At 41.9% G+C, this 24896-nt stretch overlaps 2 protein-coding genes and 1 non-coding gene across 4 annotated transcripts in view; 1 reads left to right on the top strand and 2 right to left on the bottom strand.

Annotated features, from left to right (window-relative positions):
- Window positions 1–375: 375 nt before the first annotated feature.
- mmp17b (matrix metallopeptidase 17b) lies at window positions 376–13581 on the bottom strand. 2 transcript variants are annotated; one of them, XM_063498801.1, is made up of 12 exons: window positions 13490–13581; window positions 10997–11191; window positions 10700–10832; window positions 10447–10600; window positions 10204–10312; window positions 9951–10128; window positions 9425–9601; window positions 6986–7088; window positions 4081–4154; window positions 3817–3966; window positions 2775–3053; window positions 376–2645 (listed from the first exon to the last, which is right to left on the bottom strand). In XM_063498801.1, exons 2-12 carry the CDS (start codon window positions 11123–11125, stop codon window positions 2263–2265), a joined length of 1869 nt encoding a protein of 622 aa, XP_063354871.1. In that variant the 5' UTR covers window positions 11126–11191; window positions 13490–13581; the 3' UTR covers window positions 376–2262. The 2 variants fall into 2 exon arrangements, with proteins under 2 accessions (XP_063354871.1, XP_063354879.1); XM_063498809.1 differs by lacking the exon at window positions 13490–13581 and having other exon boundaries at window positions 10700–10795; window positions 10997–11069.
- Window positions 13582–17238: 3657 nt separating this feature from the next.
- On the bottom strand, window positions 17239–17310 carry trnaa-ugc (transfer RNA alanine (anticodon UGC)). Its single transcript has one exon. It is a non-coding gene; the product is annotated as a tRNA-Ala (tRNA).
- Window positions 17311–17967: 657 nt separating this feature from the next.
- zgc:154054 (Alpha-1,3-mannosyl-glycoprotein 4-beta-N-acetylglucosaminyltransferase B-like) overlaps window positions 17968–24896 on the top strand; it is a 28161-nt gene continuing 21232 nt past the window's right edge. The window contains exons 1-3 of the mRNA XM_063487605.1: window positions 17968–18058; window positions 22677–22850; window positions 24455–24583. Of these exons, the coding sequence (XP_063343675.1) occupies window positions 17968–18058; window positions 22677–22850; window positions 24455–24583 (394 nt within the window). The remainder of the gene's footprint in view (window positions 18059–22676; window positions 22851–24454; window positions 24584–24896) is intronic.

Genomic DNA, 24896 nt, shown 5'->3' with positions numbered 1-24896 from the left:
CCATAATATGAATTCTAACAGTTGTTAAATAGAGCTGTCAGCTGTGTACCAACCTGACTTCTGCACTGATGGTCCCAAATCCCATTAAGAAGGCAAGAAATTCCAGAGATGAACCCTGACAAGGCACACCTGTGGGGTGAAACCATTTCAGGTGACAACGCCATGAAGCTCAGTGAGAGAAGGACAAGGGTTTGCACTGTCAACAAAGCAAAGGGTGGCTCCTTTCAGGAATCTCAAATATAAAACATATTTAGAGTTACTGATCAATTTTTCTACTATATTCCCCATTTGTTGTGGATTATGGAGTTGAAGCAGCAGCTGCAGAATGCTTTGACAAAAGTTGACATATTTCAGTCACTTCATTTCAAACCCTATTTACAGGAATATCATGATCAAAATCTTGACTGAGTTCAGAACAAGCAGGCAGTCTTTAAATAACAGAAGGGCTCATAAGCACATCGAACTAAGTAAAAAGCATGTGAAATACCAGCAGCAGGCCAGAACAACAACCTCTAACAACAAAAGACAGAGGAGGGAAAACGCAGTAAGAAATGCTTTTTCTAAGAGAGCACTTCATACATGCCAAAAATGACACCATTAAAATGCATAGTTTATGTAAATGCTGTTAAGATGAATGGAAAATGGGTAAAAATAAATGGTCAGAAAATAGACCAGCGGTCCCCAACCCCCGGGCCACGGACCGGGAGCGGTCCGTGAGTCATTTGGTACCGAGCCGCGAGAGTTGAGACTCGGGTGTGAAATGTATGGTTTTCAGGGTTTTTATCATTTTTTAGCGTTATTTTGTTATCGTTTTTTTCGTTAACTCGGTTTTCCTGGGTCCTTTCACGTGTGTTATGAATAAATCTTCTTTTTTTCGGTACCGGTACTAGTTTTATTTTGTTGTATTTATCCACGACACCTTAAAGGCCGGTCCGTGAAAATATTGTCGGGCACCGTGGCGCAAAAAAGGTTGGGGACCGCTGAGCTAAACTATTTCTCTCATGTGTTGTTATGTGTTCAGAAGTGATTGTCTATTCTTATTTAATTCACTTAATGTACAGAATTCACCTGCTTGTTGCATACATGGTACGACTGCACATTCACCTAATGTATATATTATATATAATGTTCTTCCTCTCTCCCCCTTTTGCACAAGTCGAGGAGCGTGTCAGGTTACATTTCATTGTGTGTTATACTTGTATAACTATGCATGTGACGAATAAAGAACCTTGAACCTGAAATATGTGGCAGGATAATGTTTTTAAGTTTGATAGCTGTCCTTAAGTGATGTCACCTGAGTCAGTGTCAGCTGCTCTTTGAGTTATTAAAAGTACAAATTGGTTGGTGTACATTTACACTGCTCAAATCTGCTGCATGCTAAAGGCTACGTCCATCACTGACTGCCCTGTTGGAGGTTGTGTTCAACTGCAGTAAACACAGGCTTTGATAAAAGAAAATAATGTAATTTCTTGTCTTTCTTCATAGATTTTTATCCATATTTTTAAACAGTGTGTGCTTGCAGACTGTCACCTATGGGACGCCAATAAGAGAAATTAACCAGGAAGGTGAAATGACTCAGTCAGATAGTCATAATAAAACCACTACTCCACTTTTTGTCTGTATAAAGAGAAACTTAGTTTAAAAGCTAAGGTGGATTTGGGGTGAACTATGCAGGTGAAACTGGTCAAATTGAAATTAAAATATTATAAAAAATATATCAAAAATGATATTAAAAATGATCTCCCTTTTAATTTTAATTTCCCCAAACCACTTCAATTTTCTAGCGTGGTGAGTGTCTGTGATGCCTGGGATAGATTAGTATTGCTGTAAAGTACGAATGTAAAAGAAAAGTAATACAGAGATCCATACATACATTTAAAACACTGACATCTGTAAATACAAACATGTCAAATTATCAGTCAGTTAATGTCTGCGTGATTATTATTATTAGTATTATTATTATTTATTATTGTTGTTTTTGTTAATAATTGATTTTGGCAACTTCAGTCCTTCACAGATGGAACCAGTTTCTGGTCATAACTCACAATATGATCGGTATGACTGGCGGACAGGTAAATAAATATGCCTCCTAATTAAAATAGCACTCGTAATTAGCACCGCTGCTACCTGAAACCAGCAGCACATATCTAATCTCACACTCAGACAGGAGTACAGGGCGAGGATGTGAGTGCTTGTGGAAAGGTTGTACACGCACTCTATTTAGTCCAATAAAACCTCCGTTTTTTCTTTCATTGTGCACCTTTAAACAGCTAACAGTGCCCATGTAAACTGCAGCAAGGCAGCTATCAAAAATGTCGTCCTGCCACCCAGGGCTCCGTTTCGGCACGTGCATTTTGTCCAGATGTGAGAACCTCTGTCCAGCACCTCTTTGTGTTTAGTTCTGTCTCTGTCCTGCTTTCTTTTTATCAGTTCTTCCTCCTCTCCCCGATATCTCCAACTCTCCCTGAGCTCCTCTCTTCCTCCAGGTGATGACAGTGAAAAGGAGAGGTCCTGCATCCCAGGTGAGGATGAGTCAGTGCAGCCCAGCCAGTCTGCAGCAGAGGATCGTGGGTATCCATCATGCAGTGATGAACCTGGAAACATGAACTTCCAGTAGGACTCTCCTTTAAAGAGATAGACAGAGCCTGGAGAGAAAGAAAAGAAACTTCACTGAATTTAGTCTGGTTCTAGTTGTAAATTGATAAATTAAGTCAACTTTGTCCGTTTATTTGATCCTTTAATAGAAAGATCCCACACATGAATCAGATCCTCACCATTAGTGTCTGTAGTGATTCCATTCACACCTTCTTTAAGTAGTTGTGTCCAGGTGTCTCCTTGATTCTCTTGTTTGGCATCTCCAATTTTTCCCCACACAGCCCCCTCCTCTGGGTCCCAGACTAGGCCCCATCTCTCTAATGCTCCTGCTGCCTGCTCGTCATCATCATCGTTATCAGTGTCTGCTAAATCTAAGCTGACGCCCGTCCTGAGAGCAGACAGGGGCTGAGGGTAACCTTCTTGCAGAGACAGGTCCTTGAAGAGCCAGAACTGGTGACCTGCAGCGAGATGTCACATGAAAAGGTTAGTAAGTCAGTTTGATGATTCGCAGTGAAACACCATCGATTGTTTCAAAAAGGTTTAAGCTTGTCCACTGTGACTGCTTTGATGTATTATTTTGTATTTACACTCTCATTTATTTTATCATTGCATGCGTGTTCTAGGCAGTGGATGTCTGTTGCCAAAGAAATAAGAAGGAAAGAAAGGTTTAAAAACCTGAATCCACATCCAAGGCCAGATGAAGTTTAATAATTGGAAACATCAGTTTTGATGTTGGAGAATTTAGTCCTTAACTATGCTAAAAGTATTTTGGTCATAGAAAATGTAATCTACAGGCAAACTGTAGGAGATGTTCAAAGATGCTATAGGCCAGGTGCATGTAGGGCTTCTGAAAGTAGCAGCAAGTAAGTAATAATCTCATAAATCTCAACAAGTTCTGCTTTCTGAAGACATCACTATCTCTGATACGCATCACTGCTTGCTTGAAAAGTAATTCAGGAATGGCAATAGGCAGATTTTATGAAAAAGACAATTTTGAAGAACACATTCTGTATACTTCAGAGTGCAAAATGTAAAGGCTAGAAGAGATATGAGCTAAAAAAAAAACAAACCTCATGTCAATCAATTGTTACAGAAATAAAGAAATAAGGAATCTTCTTTGATTTTTTTAAACAGTTTTAGTAACGATTTCAATAGCCAGTTATGGTGCGTAATCTGCACTGACTGTTTTACCCCTCTCACAAGTAGGTTACTGTACTGTACCACTGATAAAGATGATAGCATGATCCGAGCGCCTCTCCAGCACAGCTTGAAGACGAAGCAGGTCAGAGGGTAGACCCCTCCACAACCTCCTCACTGAAGACCCGCGCCCCGACACCAAGCCTCCGCCATTGACCCTCCACATCATCTGACCTGAAGCGATGACCCAATGAAAATAATGAATTGTGGTATCCTGTTACTATAGATACATCTTCCATAGTTAAACTGTTTCTCATTGTCTACATTTATAAAAATCTGTTTTCAGACCTTTGAAGAAGAAAGTCTCTCCTCGAATCTTTGCCACAGCATCAAAACTGGTGTTACAGCGATCTATGGAGGGGCTGAAGGACAGAAGCACACAGGGATACTTGTTAAAGGAATGTCATGCTTTCATTTGGTTAACAGTAGACAGCACAGCCATCCTCTTTGTCCTCCGATGGTAATTAATGTCTGTCTGTTGCAACTGTACTGTTTCAGATTGCTAAAGGAACTTGCTAGCATTAGCTGTTAACTTAGCACTGTAAACATTTTCCTGTTTACAAAATCTATCTATTGTTTATCTAGCTTGTTTATGTAAATATCTTTGGTGGCTGAAATTAAATTTAAAATCTTAATACTGATATTAGATGATTTTGCAAAAATATGGAAGAAAAGAGGCACACAGTAACAATTCTTGTAGCCATCTAGCATATTTATGACAAAGAGTTTTTGTCTTCTTCTGTCCGTGTGAACGTCCCTTCCCCCTGTTTGGCTTTTATGGGATCTAGACCTTCTACTGCTCTGCTCCTTGCCTCTGGAATTCCATCTCGCCAGACATCCAGAACACTGACTCTCTCCATCTTCACATCCCGTCTCAAACCACACCCCTTTAAATTGGTTTAATTACTCGGCTGTCTTCCACCTAGGGTTGCCAACCGTCCCTTAAAAAACGGAATCGTGCCGTATTTAGAAACAAAAGTACACGTCCCGTATTGAGCTAATAAGGGACGCACTTTGTCCCGTAATACAGTGAGAATCAAAAGTAGTCTATAAATGTTAATGGAATTAACGCTTTGTTTGAAAACATAATTCCCAGCCCCTCTCCTGCTTTGTGACCAATGAGCTGACAGCACACTTATGACAATTCGAGTATGACCATTCAGATTACCGCTTATCTCATTGGTCGAGGAAAGGTCGCTTACGGAGAAAATACTGGAAGACAACAGATGACCACAACAAGAAGCATGGCCAACAGGGAAACAAACGCCGACACTGCGGTGCAAGTCTCGGACGACAGTACACCTAAAGCTGGGCAGACACTGTGCGATTTTTTCAGTCGCGTTATTCAGCTCCTGCTCAAACTGCACGATTGACTCGCAGAGGTTATAAGTTGGTAGGTCACGATGCAGGGTCTCACACTATACCGCCCGATGCTCTGATGCGACCTGAGTGCTCACACTGTGCGTCCATAAAATGAAGGTTATAACAGAAAATCTGTCGCTCGCTCTCCCTCTGTGTCTTTCACTCACACAGACACGCACACCACCACCATCAACTTTGCTATATTGCTAATGAAAAACATTGATCAGGCAGCTGTGATTGAGCAGCAATGTAAATCCAACTATTTTCACGGTTGCTGTGGTCGTGATAATTTTGTGAGGCCACATCGAAAAGGCTCGGATGAGCTTTCCAAAGTTCTACAAGTTGTGCCTCCATCGCTTGTGTCCAGATCACACGCTGCACAGCCGTACTGCTCCGTCTTTTTCACCGACGTTTACGTGTTTGCGCGTGGGCAGTGTGAGCGGCTGCGGTGACACCCTCACGAGCGATTGATGATCGGGAGCTGGTCGTGAGGTGTTAATCGCTTCTCGTTACCCCACGTATACTACACGATGCATGACGCACGATGAAGGCCAAAATCGGGCCGATCACCAAATCGGTCGCACGACTCAAAAATCGGCTCAAAATGGGCCAAAAATCGCACAGTGTAATGCCGGGCTCACACTGTGCGATTTTTGGCCCATTTTGAGCCGATTTTTGAGTCGTGCGACCGTTTTGGTGATCGGCCCGAGTTTGTCCTTCATCGTGCGTCGTGCATCGTGTAGTGTACGTGGGGTAACGAGAAACGATTAACACCTCACGACCAGCTCCCGATCATCAATCGCTTGGTCGGGAGGATTTCAAACATGTTTGAAATCCTCCCGACCATCGGGAGGGTGTCACTGCTGCTTCTCACACTGCGCACGCGCAAACACAAATGTCAGTGAAAAAGACGGAGCAGCACGGCAGTGCAGCGTGTGATCTGGACACAAGCGATGGAGGCACAACTTGTAGAACTTTGGAAAGCTCACCCGAGCCTTTTCGATGTGGCCTCACAAAATTATCACGACCACAACAACCGTGAAAATAGTTGGATTTACATTGCTGCTCAATCACAGCTGCCTGATCAATGTTTTTCATAAAGTTGATGGTGGTGGTGTGCGTGTCTGTGTGAGTGAAAGACAGAGAGGGAGAGCGAGCGACAGAATTTCTGTTATAACCTTCATTTTATGAACGCACAGTTTGAGCACTCAGGTCGCATCAGAGCATCGGGCCGTATAGTGTGAGACCCTGCATCGTGACCTATGAACTTCTAACCCCTGCGAGTCAATCGTACAGTTTGAGCAGGAGCTGAATCGCGCGACTGAAAAAATCGCACAGTGTGAGCCCGGCATTAGCCCAGCATTAGACCACCAATGTTTGTTCCCCTCAGAGAAAGAAAAAAAGGCTGCAAAAGTACAGGGAGGAATGGGACAAGGAAAACACCTGGCTGGAAAAAGTGCACGATAACACCTATAAAGCGCACTGCACTGTGTGCCGGCGCACGTTTTCCATAGGCATGCTTCTAATGGTGGGCTGTTCATATCACAAAGAATATGCATCTACTTAAATCAAATTCAAGTCAAATGGTTAAAAAAAAAAATTCACCACACTGGGAAGGTTGAAGACAATCGGGTCGCCCGGCCCTGGCCACGAGGTGTCCCTTATTTATTTTTCAGGGAGTTGGCAACCCTACTTCCACCTGTCACATGAATCCTCTGCTTTTTATTTTTTTACAGTCTTATCATTTTATTTATTCTTAAATGTATTATTATTAATAATGATACTATTAATATGATTGTTATTAACAGAAAAATCTCTCAGTAAGTCATACCCATGCCTATGATGATGCTGACGACGATGATGATGATGGCCTCTGTGGTGCAACTCTGTGGTGATACGAGGAGCCTCCGTAGACAGCAGCTTGTTCATTTGACCTAAATCAAAAATCACAACAATTTAAATGAAAAAGCTATAAACCCCCCCCCTAAATTCCCCTTCCGCCCCTGCGGAGAAGTACCAAGGGCTCTTCTCTGAGCCCTTGGTACTTCTCGAGCTTCTTGTGTTCCTTCTTCCTGATGTTGCTGTCATTCAGTATCGCTACGTCTATTACTACAGCCGTCTTCCTCTGCTTGTCTACCACTAGTATGCCTGGTTGGTTAGCCATCACCATTTTAAACATACTGTGGTACCATACCCTCGTGTTCATCAGTTGAACAGTATTGTACTGCAGAAAGTAGTGTGTTGCTACAAAAATGGTGAGAAAAAGGCAACTAATAATGGAAGAGACATAATATAATAAAACTTATAAATGTAGGTCTGTCCTACAGAGAAACTGCAAAGAAAGTCAAAGTGTCAGTGAGTACAGTTTCCTTCACATCAAACGCACTCAGAAACAAACTGACAGGAAGAGGTCTGCAGACCCAAAGACACAACTGAATCGGAGGACAAGTTTCTGAGAGTTAACAGCTGTGTGATCGGCGGCTCACAGGACAACAGCTTCAAGCAGTTTAATAGTGGCTGTAGTGAGCAAGTCTCAGTTTCAACTGTGAAGAAAAACTTCGAGCTGTAGGAAGAAAGCCATCGGTAAGATTTCAGGATAAGACAAAGACTACTGAAGACTGGAGGAAGGTATTATTATTTTGATGAATCAAAATTTGAACTCTTCAGTTCATCACACAGGCTCTATGTACGCCGTCAAGTAGGTGAAAGGATGGTTCCACAGTGTGTGTCATCAACTGTCAAACATGGAGGAGGAAGTGTGATAGTCTGGGCCTGTTTGCTGGATCCAGGGTCGGTGACTTGTACAGAGTGAGAGGCTCCCTGAACCAAAACAGCTACCACAGCATTCTGCAGCACCATGCAGTACCCTCTGGTATGCACCTAGTTGGTCAGGGGTTCATCCTACAGCAAGATAAAGACCCAAAACATAAGTCCAAGCTATGCCAGAACTACCTCAGAAAAAAGAACAAGATGGTGATGGCCAGCACAGTCTCCAGATTTAAACCCCATTTAACTGGACATAAATGTAGATTCTAGTAGAAAAATTTAGCCAATGCAGAAATGCCTCAAATCTGCTTCTATCTCAAGGGCAGCAGCCAGTGATAGATACAAAAAGTCTTGCAGCACTATATGGGTCCATAGGAAAACGTCATTCTTGACCTCTGCAAACACTTCCCTGCTGAGTTCATGGTGATCCATTTTGGGTTATACTGACTGGTTCTTCACTGCTCCTTCGGCGGTTGGCTCCATGCACCACTAAAGAGGCCCACCTGACAGTCTAAGAACCACTGCAGGTTGGTGGGACACAGCCAGAGCTACTGTCACTTCCAGTGTGTCACACATGCTTGGTTAAGCCCAGCCTACTTCCCATTATTGTGTGATGATTACTCGTTTAGCTTCATTTTAGAAGGTTAGTACAACACAGCTCAATGTCCCAAACTATTGCCACAGTATTTGGTAACCAAATACTGTGTGCTTCATATTGTGAAGTTATTCATTTATAAACTATGTGTCAGACAATAGTTTTGTATTTCACTTAAAACCACAGATACGATTTCATATCATATCTGTGGCAAAGATATTCAAGTTTAACTTCTAGGAGCCACAGACCTTTGCATAAAATGTTGTGTCAATGAATAATATATTTTACATGTTCATTAGTTTAAGTACCAAATATAAAAAAATGGATCATGGTTGTTGATCAGAATTGAAATTTTCACAATGACAAATTGTTAAACTTGAGATGCAAATACAGTTAATGAACCTGGAACGACACTGAGTGGAAGGATGTATTTTTTGGAACATGTGGGCAGAAGCTTGAATATCCACAGACACAGCGGTTTGCCTGTCAAGCATTCATGACATTATGCAAAAGCAAAATGAACTGAGAAAGTTAAGAATGGTTTCCGAGCAACAGCGCAGTCAGACATTTCCTCGTTTTTATTTTTTACAATATGAGGCTTTCACGAGAATCTTTGCTGAATGTGGAGGCTAAAGCTGTGAAGAAACTAAATTCTGTCCTTCCTCAATAAACACACCAGAGGTCAGACCAGGGAGCTATTTCACAACCGTCCTCATTCATCCTTTAAACTTCACGTCAGTTTTTAAACCTTTTACATCATTTTTAAAGTATGTTAAATTCTTGATATTGAAACTTTATATTATCCTATGTGTGCTAATACTGAAATTTTACATTCAGTCCAGTTTACGCATCCTCACACATCAACTATAATCAATATTAATGATTAAATCATGGTGTGAGAAGCTTCACCATAGAGCTGAGTGATGTGCTCCAGGTCTTGGGGTCCCAGGCGGTAGTGGAGAGGGTCTCCGACAGGACCCAGGTAGTATGGCCTCATGACTGAGTGACGGGATGAGGAATGAGGAAGGCCCAGTGCGTGGCCAAACTCATGAACCAGCACTGTGAACAGGTCGGTACCCTCAGAGACTGGAAAGGAAACAGAGGAGGAGGAACAGAAGACAAAATGATGACCTGATTAGAAGAGGAAGATAAACAAGTCATGGTTTACTGGTATAGTATGGCCATAGACTGTGTGGAGGTAGCATTGTGGTCCCAAACTCACTGGTTTTGGACTCAGTGTTATTGTTTTGTCCACTGCCATTTGGCAACTTTGGAGCAAGAAGGGACCATAATTTGACAGAAGTGTGGAGCACTGAGTTACCACCTAGCACTGTCAAGCTTGGTCAGCAAGATGCATTTACCAACACCATGGGAAGACACAAGACAAAAGACGAATAAAAGGTCAGACTTTCATGTTTTTGACGTGTTGTTCTACCTGGCTGTCTGAATGCCCACTCTTCCTCCGCATCCAAATGAACTACTCCTGCCCGGGCTGGGTCTGAGGGGAAGAAAGCGTGGCCTACTGCTCCACCTGCCCCATCAAAGGGATAGTCATCACCATGGTAACCATGGAAGAAGTCTACCTGCAGGTCAGCTGCATCCGGACTGCCCACCTGGAAACAGAATGAATGAAACTCATCGACTGTGTGACTTTGGCTAGTTCTAGTCAAAAGTGGCATCTGACAAACCTCATGGAACTCCAGTGGTGTTGGCTCCGCCCACACTCTTAAGGCGTAGAAGATAAGTGAGCGAATTGTTTCCCGAGACAGATGAGAAGAGGAGGGATATGATTGCAACCTGACGAGGTAAGATAGACGCAAAGACCTCACCAAGTGGCAGATACTTCACCAAGCACAGCTTACTGACAATAGGAAACCATTGTGAATTACTACATCGAACTGATCACAGTCTCCTCGCAAATCTTATCCCACCTCCAGTTGATGTTCCTGCGCGTCCACATGGAGACAGCCCATCTTCTCCGTCTCCTCATATTTATTTTCTCTTGGTTGGCCGATAGTATGGATGATTCCTCCTGGTCCGGTAGTGAGCAGCGTGGCGTGTTCATCACCGCCATTGTCTCCTCATCTGGACACCAGAGAACAGACTTTATCAAATCACACAAAGAACACTAGATTTGAGAAGCAGCATAAACATCTTTTTACAGACACCATCTGTATTCCTCACCTACAACTCCGCTGTCTTTTAGGCCTGCAAACCTTTGCATGGCCCTCACAGCATTGGTGACACCTGTCCAAGCCTGCAGCTGACCAGTGGAAGGGTCTGAGGGTGGGAGGTAACCATACTTCATCAACCAATCCTAAAAAGGGGGCAAATGATCTCTTTAACGGGGTGTTCTTCTTCCATTTCTATCCTGCAGTCCTGTATCTATATTATATATAAAGCTCACTACCTAAGTAATATATGAGAGAGTTGGTAAAGATATTATTAATTCCCCATCAATAGTTGTATGGTTTCTATTACCACAAGTTTGGAGCTCTCATCTTCAGTGGGTGTCACTGGTGCAGAGGATGGTGACAGAGTCACACTAGCAGCACAAGTTGTTTGCATCCATCCAAAGCTCAAGCAGAGGAAAGTCATATACATCTTCATCTTGATTACATGTTTTTGGAACAGAATATTCAGTGGAAAGCAGTATTTTCAGTGTGTGGAAATCCACTGGAAATGAAGCAAAGTCATTTTAAAACATTAAAGACAAAGATACAGACAGGGCAGAAAAAAACCCTAAAGCCCGACATTTAAAGACATTTAAATTCATTCGTGTCCTCTGTGAAGGACATGAATCGGCGACCTCTACATCAACCAGAATCTATGCAATCTGAGTCCTACTGTGGTGTCGAGGGCACATGCTGGGCTTTTATTGATGCCACATTTTTGGGGATTGGGCTAATAGAGTAATAACAGGGTTCTTTTCCAAATGACTGGCATTGGAGGTTCCACATTTTAGATTAAGTGATATGATATATAGGAGTCTACCTACAATATAAAGCGCCTTAAGGCGACTATTGTTGTGATTTGGCGCTATATAAATAAAATTGAATTGAATTGAATTGAATGTTATGATGAAACCTCAAATTGTTTTTTCAATATTAGATTGTTATCTTCAATTTAGTAGGATTTCAGAAATGTGCAGTAATGTTAACACTTTTGAAAGACAACTTTTATTCAGTGTCCTTTGTAGTGGACGGAGGAATTACTAACTCTGACATTTTTTTGTCTGAGACTGAGACCTGACATTTTTTTTGCCTGATACCTGATGACTTTTTTCCTGATACCTGACGACTTTTTTGTCTGAGACCTGACGATGTCCTAAAATGTACACCGTACCCATGGCGCTCAATCATCATGAAGGTTATTAATGGCACGTCTCTGGATGCTGTGCAATTTGCACTCCAGTCTAACAGATCCACTAAAGAGTTATTGGTAATCTGGCATGCCCGGTGTGCTGATGTGTCAATATCATTTTTTGGTCAATATAGTTACACAGGCTACAGACTGGATTGAAGGTCTGCTGTGCACCGGCCCTACAAGCACTGGCAGAAGCCCATCCATTCATTTTTACCGGTGACACTAGATTACCCAATCAAATCTCTTCATGCAGCCAGGCCCTTCCCAACCTTCCCTGTGTGGTGATGCACGTCCCGTGGCTACTTTTGCTACTGCTAGAAAGTAAAGTGCAAAAACTGTCACAGAATAAACAGGAAGAACACTGTGACACTCCATGTCACAATAGCACGAACGCGTTAAAGCAGTGAGTAAAAGAAGCTGATGGGAAACGTCCGTAGTATATTCCCACAGGGTGGAGAAACCTACCAGATTCAATCACGAGATGGACGAGAATTACCATAAAATACAGAGGGGAGGGCATTGTGCCCTGCCGTATAGGACACTGCTAGATATGTGTGTGCCCATGTCAATCAGAAGATGACTCAATTAATTAAGTTAGAGGGTGTACCATTTCAGTTAGAGCACTGGGGCAGAGAAGGAGGGAGGGAGGATGAATGGAGGACAAGGCAGCGTTAAAGTAATGAGATTAAAGCAGCCACAAGAGTAGAGGGCGAAGGCCAAAGGAGCAGACTGTCAGAAAGAACATTCTGAATTAAAGAAGCTGGAATGAACATTAGAGGAACTGCTTTGGTGGCAAATCACGTTGCATCAAAGCAGTTGATCAGGAAAAGTTCATACTCTAAAATGTAAGTGCATACATTTTTGTCTTAACCCCAAAGCTGACTTATTTTTGCATTTCACAACGTTTGACTAGTTAAAGCTGCATTCAGGACTTTTTATGTTTCTTATTTGGTCTCTTGGGGGCAACAAATCAAGTTGTGTTAATAAAGGTGAAAAAAGTGGTGTCATTTCAGCCTCTTGCAGGGACAAAGACACAGTAGCATTTATTTGGAGTTCTATTTCTGGCCAACTGGTTGAGTCCAGCTATACAAATATCTGCCTCTACCAACATTTCATTTCTGTCTGCGCATATCAGGTCAGTTTTAACTTATTATATTACTGGAAATTACAATTATAATTGTGATTTGAATGTCTCTAATATTACTGTTTGATTTTAAGTAGTGACTTGGGTCACAGGGATCACAGGATTTTTTCAGAAGACTTTACAAACAGAATAATCAGTTTTATTTAGAGGCCTAATTTTTAGTGGCTGATCAAAATCTTCTGATTAGACTTATTTGTAATCCTGACTGAAGTCAGGCTTTAAATGAAAAAAAGAGATAGTTTGAAGGAATTCGAGCAGTGGTACTGGCACAGCTGTACAGTAATTCAGGTTGTGTATTAGTTCCTGCACATGCAATATTGTCACCATCTGACAATGAAACCTAACATCTCACACCACTGACCACAACACATTCATTCATTACATTAAGTTACACTAACTCCAAATTTAGTCTGAAAACTGAATCAAAGCAAGTTAAAGATGAGAAAAGTGCTTTTAACACTTACCTTCCTCCTCCTCTGCATTCCGCTTCTCCCTGCTCTCTCTTCATTTGCCACAATGGGAACAGATGGGTCCTTTCTATTCTCCTGCTCGTTTCCTCAAAGCCTGACTCCTAACCCCCACCCCCTACCCCACCCACTGCCACAGCAGCATGACAAATGAAGAGTTTCATCTTTGCAGAAATATCTTCCTTCTTTTATCCCAAGATTGTGCCTTGGTTTTTCCCAACTTGTTTTTCCTCCTATCAGTCAGTTATTTGCCCACAGTACAAGATTTCTGAACAAAGAAAATCTGATTTGAAAACAATTAGTTGTGGCACAATACTCTGTGAGTCCAGAATGCAACATTTGACTCGTGCAGGATTAGTGATGCACAGTAAAGATGGGTTTAGACACATATGTGTGTGTGTGTGTGTCTTTGCATGTGTGCAACATCTGCATGTTTATGTGTATCTTCTCTCATGATGACATTTTTACACACAATCCTCTTAACATGAGGATTAAAACAAAACCAAGACAGACAGATTTGTGGCTCCCTCTCGTTCTGCTGCAGCTTTTTCCTTGTGTTTCTTCTTTGTGTTTAATCCACTGAACTGGTGGGAGGGGTGGTCTCATGTTGGCCTCTTTCTTTAAATACAACTGATATCCTACTGTCTTGAGTGTGACGTTCATGTCAATGAAAAAAGCATGAACTATGTGCATGCATGCACTAAGCCATGTTCTCCATATTCTTGTCAATGCTAATGTTATTTCTTCCATTGGTGAGTCCCCTTCATATTAACCCTGCACCATCCTGCTGGGATCATGAAGCTCAATCTAATCTGGTCTTTCTCTGCTGAGATAAAAAAAGCTGCGACTAGAAACACATGTAGGACTAATGCAGTGTGTTTTCAGGAAACCTGATTCCTGTTATGTGTGTCTGTAGCAGAACAGGCAGATCCAGTGACTGACTGATGCTCAGGACTGACAGTTCTCTGCTCTTTGACTTCAATTTCTTAGACTGAAGTACATTTGTCATGGGTGTGCTGACACACAGGATGCACAGCCAGCAGTGATGGTGCATGTCATTCATGATGTTCATGAACATCATTAGTGGCCTATCCCTGTGAGGGGACAAACTGGTCAAAACCACTAAACGAGTCTACAGATGCCCTCGCTGTAGGGGCCAAATGTTCAGGCCTAACTAGCATTAGTCAAATGCTCCTTTCAGGCTCCTTTTGAACCGTAAATTGTTATACTTGCTTTATGCTTTCTGTTGCTTTCTGTGCTTACTTCACAGTAAAGTCAAGCAGTGTTTTCAATGGGAAACATTAAGTAATTTAAAAAGACAGCTGCTGATGAATTACTGTAACAACTTAACAACAATTTTCATTTCTGTCTTCACCAGAACCTGTGGGTCTTCAGGGGTCCTGGGTTATATGTGTGTGTTTGTGTGTGTGTGTCATTTTTCTGGGTATTTAATTATAACAATTACAGCAAAGACTGAGTGTATCGTCCTCCTGGTGTACAATGCAAATGCATGTAAGACATGCTGAGGAATGCAGTTGTTTTTAGGATAGTAACACAGCAGAACAAGAAGATATTTAAATTGAAGTCAACACCGTCAGGAGAGGACAATAACTCACATTCCTAATGGATCCTAAGTTGTCTCTGTTTTAAATTGTGGACAGCTTCTGGCTTTGAAAAGTTCCCTTAACCTGCGTTCTTTTTAATTACCAGCAGGGGGTTAGCTACTGTGGCAGCCAAAAGAATTTTACTTGTATAGACCTACAGGGGAAAACAACGCAAGGCTCCTTTATTCTATGATCTCAGTTACTTTCCTGGTGGGCTCATGGCTTCAGTTGCTTGTTTCAAGGGTTACTGAGTACATCATGAAGCTGATTTTGTAAAATATGGTCCCCTTTAGCTGCTACAGTATATGAGAGTGCACTGTCTGTGATATCCACTTCTAAAAAGCTAAGATTACAGTACAACAACTGTTCTAACACATTAAGAAAGGCAACAACTGTTCTAGTCCTGGTTAGTTATAGCATATGGTACTCCAGCTTAAAACACTTTTGCTGTTAGAAATATTACCATATATATTTTCATACAGGGGTAAACATGTGGATAACTTACAAAAAGAGTCAGATTTGAAACTTTTTATTCCTTGTGTGTTTTTGTTCACTGTTTAAGGGGTAAATGAAAATAAAACTGCTCCTCAGTCACCGTGACAACAGCCTATTTCCCGATAAATGCAGCTGCTGGGAGGTGTCAAAGGTCACTCTGGGGTAATGGGTGATGGATGACGGGTGGGGGGATCTTGGTAAATATGTGAATGGGGCTGTGTGTGGTTCATCTTGCTGTTACCCGTAGTGACAGAAATGGCCCTTTTTGGTGTGCATGGTGTCTCTGTTAACTTGTCTGAATGAGCCTTTCTGAAGCGCTGCACACATGGGATCGCTCTGAACACATCTGTGTTACAGTGGGACTGATGTTCTAAAGGCCATGTGGTTATTTTGAAGCTCAAGTTGTTAAAAGACAATATATTGTTTCAGTATCCATCATTTTAACAGACATGAAGTCAGGGTGTCCGCAGCTGATTACCTTATGATAGAATATGCCATTAGCCTGAGGTCAGGCTACACTGTATGGCGCTAACAATGGCCAGCCGTACCACTGGTCCTGATGGAGCTGACCTGGTGATCTGATGGTGGCAAACCCCAAACAGAGCTGTGAGTGGAGGAGAGGTCATGACCACAAAGAAGGCAGTGTGAAGAGTGATTACTAATGTAGATGTCAGAACTGAGATCATCAGACTTTATGAAACTCACAACAAAGTTAACTTGATATTTCATGTAAATCTTTCTTAAATTCATATCAGGATAAAATCATTACTTGGTTCAACAATGACACTACTGTCAGCTGGAATAGTACAATAGCACATGCTGTATTGCCAGTCTTGAATGCATTTGGCTACGGATGCATTTTCTATTGCCCTGAGTGTTCTCTCTGTTCCAGTAAAGGTGATGATGGTGATCAAAACTACGGGAACCTTTTTCTGACAAATCATTTTGTTCTGAATTTCTTACACAGGTGGATGTCATGATATGTAAAATGGGCAGTGGTGTGGTTGTCCATACTGCTGACTCAGAGCAAGAAGATTCTGGGTTTTGCTCCATTCTCCATGCCCTCTCTGTGCCGAGTGGTGCATGGATTCTCTCCAGGTAATCCGTCTTCCTCCAGCAGTCCAAAGACATGCATGAGGTTTGGTTAATCGGTGATTCTAAATCGGCCATAAGCCTAAATAGTTGTGCGTCTTAGCAACCAGAGTCCCCCCACTTAGAATAAATGGATGGTAGGAAAGAAGTCTCAAAGGAATTGGATTGAGCAGGCAGGACACAATGACAAAAATATAATTGTTCTCTACAACCTAAAATGGTCTTTAAAATATGGGAAACGGGGATATGTCATCTAACTGAAACAGTCACTTCCTGCACTTTGTATTTTGTCTCAGACATCAATTAAAATATATACTTTAAAATAAATAATTAACTTAATTTTACTTTGAAATCTTCCTGCTTTTGTTTTGGACATCATACTAACAGTGCTTTCAAACACAGAGTAACTAGCGCATTTGGCAAACTAGTAGCATAACCATGAAACAAGAGATATATATTACTAATTGCTACTTTTTTTAAATTAGAAAATTTGACTTGGATACAGAATCTAACAGTCAATTTATGAATTTATTTAAAAAAAAAAAAAAAACACGCTGGAGATGCCGGGGATTGAACCCGGGGCCTCATACATGCAAAGCATGCGCTCTACCACTGAGCTACATCCCCACACGAGCAGTAGCATACACTGTAGCCTATATAAACATGGCACGTTTCGTACTATTATATTCTCAACGCAAGCATAGATTGTCAATGGTAACATTCCGTACCGGTCACTTAAAAGGACTTACACAGGCTACCTTGAAGTACACGTTTCCTTAACCATACTGTGAACTACGAAACACGTGTTACTAAAAATGTGCTGCCTACTAAAAATTGGGCTATGGTTTATTTCTCATGCTAAACCTGAAATATTACATAAAGAGATAGTAAGACTTTCGATTGCTACTATTTATTTTATTGTTCTGTGGGTTCCTGTCATAGACCGGTTCGTCCGAGGCTGTGAACGCCATGACACGACCAGCAGGTGTCGCTGTTGGCCGTGCGTGCCTACAACACGTTAGCTCGTGCTCACCGAGAATTTCACAGCGTTTTCTCAGGAACTGTCATCATGCGACCGCGTAACAACGTTTTCAACATGCGGAAAAGCATGAAAGCGGACACGTAGATGCTTGGCTTTGACGTAGGCTAGAATCACAGTTGTGACCAGCCACTAAGCGTTTCCTCTAACTTACCTGCATTTACCTGGTCCGCTCACATCCACCTGTTGTCCCATCGGCGGCAAGTAGGCACACAAAGACGGTGGGACTGTGAGTGAGGAATGAAATGAGGTTTTACCCCTATAAGTTAGCTTGTCTCTTGGCGTTCGGGTGTTTTGTGTCGGTTACTTGGATTAAATCGATTCCCAGTGATGAAGGTGAGTGTACCTGCTTTTACTTTTCACATGCTGACTCAAACGGAAACTTTATACTCATCTGCTGTTTATTCTCATGGAAACAGAAAATACCGCAGGGTTAAAGTTCGCGTCACAGCGTAGCATGGGCAACTTTTACATATGGTATTTTTATGTTCTTAAATAATTTATTTATTTTTACAAATTATTAGCATAACCTTCTCGATAGTCGGGCGACGGTCTCTCTGTATACAACACTATCTGTTTCACATGGAGTACAAACGTCTTATTGAAGAGGCTGTGGGAAATGTTGTTTCCTAAGAAAAAATTGAAAGTTATACCGGTTATAAAGTCTTTCCCTAACGTCATAACATCACCGTGTGAGTTTTAGTAGTAAGCCAACACACCCACCATACAATTCTGATGTAGGTAAAAGTGTATCTCGGTCTGCCAACCTGCTCCATTACTAACAGCGAGGTATTCGGGGAACAAACGCTTTCTACTGTTGCTTTTTCACTCTGTTCTTCTTTATCAGCCTCTTTCCGAGCTCTTGTATTTTTATTGCGAATGACTTTGTTTATCTTTAAAGTACAAATACTTATTTTACCTGGTAAAAAGAAGGGAGTAAAGGCCTAGTAAGCTGAAACACAGTTTTAATGAAACCAACAGTTTTATTGAACATATAATATTTACATGATTAATAAGGCACTGCAGCTCAGACAACAGACATCTTAACATAACAGCAAAAGCACAGGTATCTTCACAGCTGGGCTCCTCTCAGCTGCTGTCGTGGCTTATTGGGACTCTTGATGGAAATGAGCCATTGTCATTAGGCTTGTCCTTTTTCCTCCTTACCTTGAAAAAGTTCTATTAATAGTGGGATCGTAGTTTAAAACTGGAAATTAATACTAGAACTTTAATTTGGTATATTTTGAGTTATTTGAGGATTTTTTTTTTTGACACATTCAAGCTGTGCAGGTAAATGTTCTATCATAAATACTCCAATAACTGTAGAAACCATCAAATCTGCTGCAATACTGGTGAGCTCTCATACCACACCTTTCATCTTAATGCCAGAGCCACACCTGTGAAGTTGGGTAGCTGCATTTTACATTGTTGTGAAGGTATTGTGTTGACAAAACCCGCCCACAGAAAAGCAGACCTATATGGCTAACTATAGAAAAGGTAAATGGACAGGCACATACAGAGTGCTCTTCTAATCAATTTGAGCACCTGATGTGCTTTCTTACTACAAGCCTGCATTACAACAGTGCCTAAACAAAGTCTTATATGAGATTTTTATCAGTGAAGTTGAGCTCCCGTAGGGATACTAATTAGGGATGGGTATCGTCCCTAATTGCCCTGGTGGTTTGCAGAGTATGGGGGTGCCTACTGGGGTCAGCGGGCGAGCTGGCCCCATGGAGGGGCCACTTGCCTCTCCCTTCCTTCCCTCCCCATCTCCAGCTGCCTCCCTCTTCCCGCTCCACCACAATCACCCACACATGCAGGGCCTTGGGGTAAAGGTGTATCACCAGGGTGAAGGGGAGGCACCCCCCCCCTCTGTCCCCTTCTGGCTGCCTGTGCCTCAATTTTATCCCACAACTTAGACATTCACATTACTCACACTCTCATAACACATACATATAGGACCTTGGGGGTGGGCACGCTACACGGCATCCAGATGACCATCAGGGTGTACAACCTCACCCCTGGCACCGTTGCCCACCTCTCAATTTTAAATACACGTATACATTGAGGGCTATCAGGAGGGGCTATGCGCTTACCTGCTGCTCTCTGGCAGGTAGCTCCATGCCCCCCTGGGTTTTAAACGCACCTTAGAACACACATGCATCAACACTACATATGAGCGGGCGGGGGGAGGTTTGGAGTCTTAGATAAAAATTTGAGAGAGGAAAAAAAAAAAGGGATGGGTATTGTTTAGGTTTTATCCGATACCGGTGCCAAACCGGTACTTTTGAAACGGTGCCGGTGCTTAAACGGTGCTCGAATTGGTGCTTAAAGAATGGAGAACACAAACTTTGTCCAAAAACCTCTCATGTTCAGCTGTATTTTTTTTGTAAAAAGATAACAATGTTAGCCTTTTCTGCAGCTATAGGGCATATCACTCGTGGCTGGAAGCAGTGCTTAAACAATGGAAAAAACACAACCTTTGTCCAAAAACCTCTCATGTTTAGCTGTTTTCCACTTTTTCTTTGGTCATTTTAGCCTTTTTGGTCAGGGTGAAGGGAGTATCTGCCATCAAACAAGAAGACAGCTGCATGTAACTACGACGGTGTTTGCTAGTTCACCTTACATGCATTAATTTAATAACGTGGTTAGCCTACTCAACGTAAATTACACACGAACAGCATTAAGCTACTCACGCAGAGAAGAACGGCTGCTGCTGCCATCATCATCCATCATCATTTCTGCTACACTGGCAGGGCTAGGGGCCAGGACTCTCCTCTTCGGGTTTTTGGGGGATGTTGCTAACTCCGGGTCCGATAACAGGCACCACACCCGCAGTAGATGTGCCCGGTGTGAGGTCTCGCAACAAGCTATCAAATACGGTGCATTTCTCGGCTTTTAAAAAAACGCTATGCGTCACCAGGTGTTTCATCAGATACGAGGTGTTACCTCCTTTGCACAGTATCACAGTATCACCTTAAAGCACTTGTTGCAGGCTGCTGAGTTTGCATCTTTTGCTGTGAAGTACAGCCGGACTTTGGACCGCTTCACCTTGGGCATTTTTAATCTGTAGCTCTAAAAGAACGTACGTACCTGGGCCCGCCTACTATCCTTGGAAAGGTAAAATGATTGGCTAGAATCCAAAGTGTATGACATCTCAGGGGAAAAAAAAGCACCAAAATAAAGCACCGAAATGTGCGCTGCTTTTCGGTCTGGTTACTACCGTTTATGTCAGAACCCGTGCCATAATGGCACCTGATACCGGTACCCATCCCTAATACTAATGCGACCCCAAGAGCCTCTACATCTTAGGAAAACTCAGTCATTCATGCATAAAAAAAATCTTGATCACATTGATTGTTGAATGTGTAACATGTCCTTTCAAAAGTACTGTCATTTATAAAAGTGGCAGATAAAAGCACAAAGTGTGAACCGATTACATGAAAATGTTCCGTGAGTGAACGTTGATGTCGGAGAGTTGAAAGCAGTTGAACAAAGAGATTGGAGTGATTGAAAACAAGAATCTCTTCAAGTGCTGCAGACGGTGTCTGCACTATAAATAGAGCTGCCTGGTGTATAAACAGAGAGAGAAGCGTCTGTTAGAAACATGAATGTCATTGGGAAAACAAAAATATGGGAAGATGCTGAAATGCCAGCTCCCAAGCAAAGATGACAAAAGCTTACTGATTCCAACTTCTTTGAAGATTTGCATATTTATTACTTTTCTGTGGTCATTCAGATAAAATAAGGAAAGTTGACTCAAGTTAGGCTTTCCACCATCTGAAGGGACATATCTGCTTATGGTGGGCGGTTATTATGGAATGATGTGACTTTAAATCAGAAATTAAGCCAATAAGTAGGGATGGGTATCGTTTAGGTTTTATCCGATACCGGTGCCAAACCGGTACTTTTGAAACGGTGCCGGTGCTTAAACGGTGCTCAAACCGGTGCTTAAAGAATGGAGAACACAAAATTGGTCCAAAACCCTCTCATGTTTAGCTGTTTTTTTGTAAAAAGATAACAATGTAAGCCTTTTCTTCAGCTATAGGGCATATATGGTATCACTCTTGGCTGGAAGCAGTGCTTAAACAATGGAAAAAACACAAAATTGGTCCAAAAACCTCTCATTTTTAACTGTTTTCCACTTTTTCTTTGGTCATTTTAGCCTTTTTGGCCAGGGTGAAGGGAGTATCTGCCATCAAACAAGAAGACAGCCACATGTAACTACGACGGTGTTTGCTAGTTCACCTTACATGCATTAATTTAATAATGTGGTTAGTACTCAATGTAAATTACACACGAACAACATTAAGCTACTCACGCAGAGAAGAACGGCTGCTGCTGCCATCATCATCCTCATCATTTCTGCTACACTGGCAGGGCTAGGGGCCAGGACTCTCCTCTTCAGGTTCTTGGGGGATGTTGCTAACTCCGGGTCCGATAACAGGCACCACACCCGCAGTAGATGTGCACGGTGTGAGGTCTCGCAGCAAGCTATGAAATACGGCGCATTTCTCGGCTTTTAAAAAAAACCGCTATGCGTCGCCAGGTGTTTCATCAGATTCGAGGTGTTACCTCCTTTGCACAGTATCACAGTATCACCTTAAAGCACTTGTTGCAGGCAGCTGAGTTTGCATCTTTTGCTGTGAAGTACAGCCAGACTTTGGACCGCTTCGCCTTGGGCATTTTTAATCTGTAGCTCTGCTCTAAAAGAACGTACGTACCTGGGCCCGCCTACTATCCTTGGAAAGGTAAAATGATTGGCTAGAATCCAAAGTGTATGACATCTCAGGGAAAAAAAAGCACCGAAATAAAGCACCGAAATGTGCGCTGCTTTTCGGTCTGGTTACTACCGTTTATGTCAGACACCGGTACCCATCCCTACCGATAAGCATTCAGAGGTTTGCTGACAACTAGTTTGTCTTAACACTTAAACTTTGCCGTATGCATCCAGGTTCAACAGTGATGCCTGACCTGCAGATCCTGTACAAGCGTCTGCTGGTGGCCGAGGAGCTGGGGGGGCAGGTCAGTCAGGATCTCAGCAGCATCCTGGAACAGCTAAAGAACCTTTCCAAAACTGGCAACGACACCTATCTTTACTCTGTCCACAACAGGACAGGCTTTAAAGGTGGGTAGCAGAGAACCCAGCACTAGTTGTTTTTATGACTTTGAATAAAGGCAAACGTCTTTGGAAATACACCATAAGAGCAAAATATTAGAAACAAAAAAGATAAGTACATGGATACACTAAACAGCATCAACAGACCTAAAGCTGAAAACACTGAACACAGTCCTGGATAGCATGTACTGACCAATGCTATTCACCACTCACTGGGAATCATTCTTTTATGTGTAAGGCAACACTGGACTCGACTTTAAACACAGATTTCTTAACTTTGTAATAAGAATGATAAAAAAACAATAAAAAAGACAATTGTGGTGCTAAAGTTCTACAGCGTGTTTGAACTTGCCAAGGCCTGTTAATTTCTTATTAGTGATCACGATTGACTCAAACTGGCAGTTCGTTCGACTGCACTATTTGATGGCATTCATTGGACCGAATAATAGGCCAAGTAACTCAGCGAAGATCTAAGGGGAAAAATTGTAGTTTGGAAGATCTGTTGGAGACATTTTTAAGCAACTGGAGATTCCAAGGTCATGAATTCAAACAACTGTAAGTTGGTACAGATTATTCAGTTGGAAGAAGACCCAAAGTGTCACTCTCAGATGAGAGGAAATTGGTTCAGAACAACCCAGAGGCCAATGAGGCTCAAGCCTGCCAAACTGAAGTTAGTTTTATATCGCTGTGGACTGAGGGCGTGCTAACCAAGAAAAAAGGCCTCTGCTCTAAAACTAATGCCTTCGAGCTTGACTGGAATTTGCAGCTTGCGCTATCTGGCTGTAATGACAAAGGTATGTTTGGAGGAGTAAAGGTGAGGCTTTCAAACCTGAACACTAAAGCCAAATGTGAAGCATGGTGGTGACAGTTTCATGTTCTGGGGCTTTTTTGCCACCAGTGGTAGTGGGACATTGCACAAAGTGGACGGAACAATGAATGAGGACTAGCTCTAAATTCTTTAACGTAACCGCAGATGAACAGCTAGTTGATTGAAACTTGGACACAATTAAATGTTCAAACAGGACAATGGCCAAACACACAACAAAGCTGCTTTTAGAATGGAAGCAGGCTAACATTATTCTTTCAGAATGGCCTTTCCACAGCCCTGACCTCAACCCTATTGAAACTTTGTAAATGTTTCTTAAAATGTCAGTGTTCATGCAATGGTGAATATACAGTATTTCTAGGATTTCTCTGAATCTGGTTAATTAAATTGGCATTTTTTGGCTTAATGAAGAAGGGAAAAAAAGTCACAACAGAGACTTCTAGCTGAAACTGTACTTTGTTTAAGCATTTCCACACAATCAAAAAAAATGTGGACCTAAGTCATTTGACTTGCAAAATATAAGGAGATCGCCCAGGTTTCCCTCTGTGTAATGTATCATGGGCAGTTTATCTACAGAAGTTGCAGTTGATGGTTGACACAGGAGCACAGGTCTCATATTTTGTCTGTCTGCCATAATTCATATTTATTTAGTTTCCTGTATGTACAGGAAACAAAATACATATGAAAGTTAGTCATATATTTTTACTTATGCCTATTAGCATGTTGCGTGCTAACTGTGCTAACTATAACACCACATGCCTCTATCCCTTTTTCTTTGTGTTTACAGAAACAGAAAAGCAACCTACAGGCTTGCAAACATTCCTTCAGCCCAACATTTACATTTTCATGCCCCACCTCAGACACCATCCGGGCAGCCTTGTACCTAATGTAGTGCTGGGACAGGGACGTCGTGGAGGTATGAAGCCCTCACATTCAATAAAAATGCACAGCCCTACTATTCAATGAATCTTGGTAGGATAATTTATTTATATATATATATATATATATATATATATATATATAAGCTTTAGTTTTCAAGATTGTATTTCAGACGTTTCCATAAGGTGTACTTAAGATGCCCCTCCTACACTTGAGCTCACCTAAAATGGTTTTGTAAATTGTGTGGGGAAAGTGAATGCAAGAGTCAAATGAGGGATAGTCTGTTTTACATCTGCTATGCTAATGGAAGCAGACAGTGACTATAGTTTTTCTTTGGTTCCCTATCCTGT

This window comes from Pelmatolapia mariae, linkage group LG2 (genome assembly GCF_036321145.2).
Source record: "Pelmatolapia mariae isolate MD_Pm_ZW linkage group LG2, Pm_UMD_F_2, whole genome shotgun sequence".
Taxonomy (NCBI): domain Eukaryota; kingdom Metazoa; phylum Chordata; class Actinopteri; order Cichliformes; family Cichlidae; genus Pelmatolapia; species Pelmatolapia mariae.
The sequence above is the reverse complement of the archived record's forward strand: the minus strand, read 5'-3'. Positions and strand labels throughout refer to the sequence as shown.

What these genes read in the sequence shown, in the direction of transcription:
- mmp17b (XM_063498801.1), bottom strand. Translation starts at nt 11,125, where the DNA reads ATGAAGATGTATATGACTTTCCTCTGCTTGAGCTTTGGATGGATGCAA. An exon ending in CGCAGGAACATCAACTGGAG is followed by an intron (nt 10,313 to 10,446) that starts GTGGGATAAGAT and finishes TTACCTCGTCAG; the next exon opens with GTTGCAATCATATCCCTCCT. An exon ending in AATCACTACAGACACTAATG is followed by an intron (nt 2,646 to 2,774) that starts GTGAGGATCTGA and finishes CTTTCTCTCCAG; the next exon opens with GCTCTGTCTATCTCTTTAAA.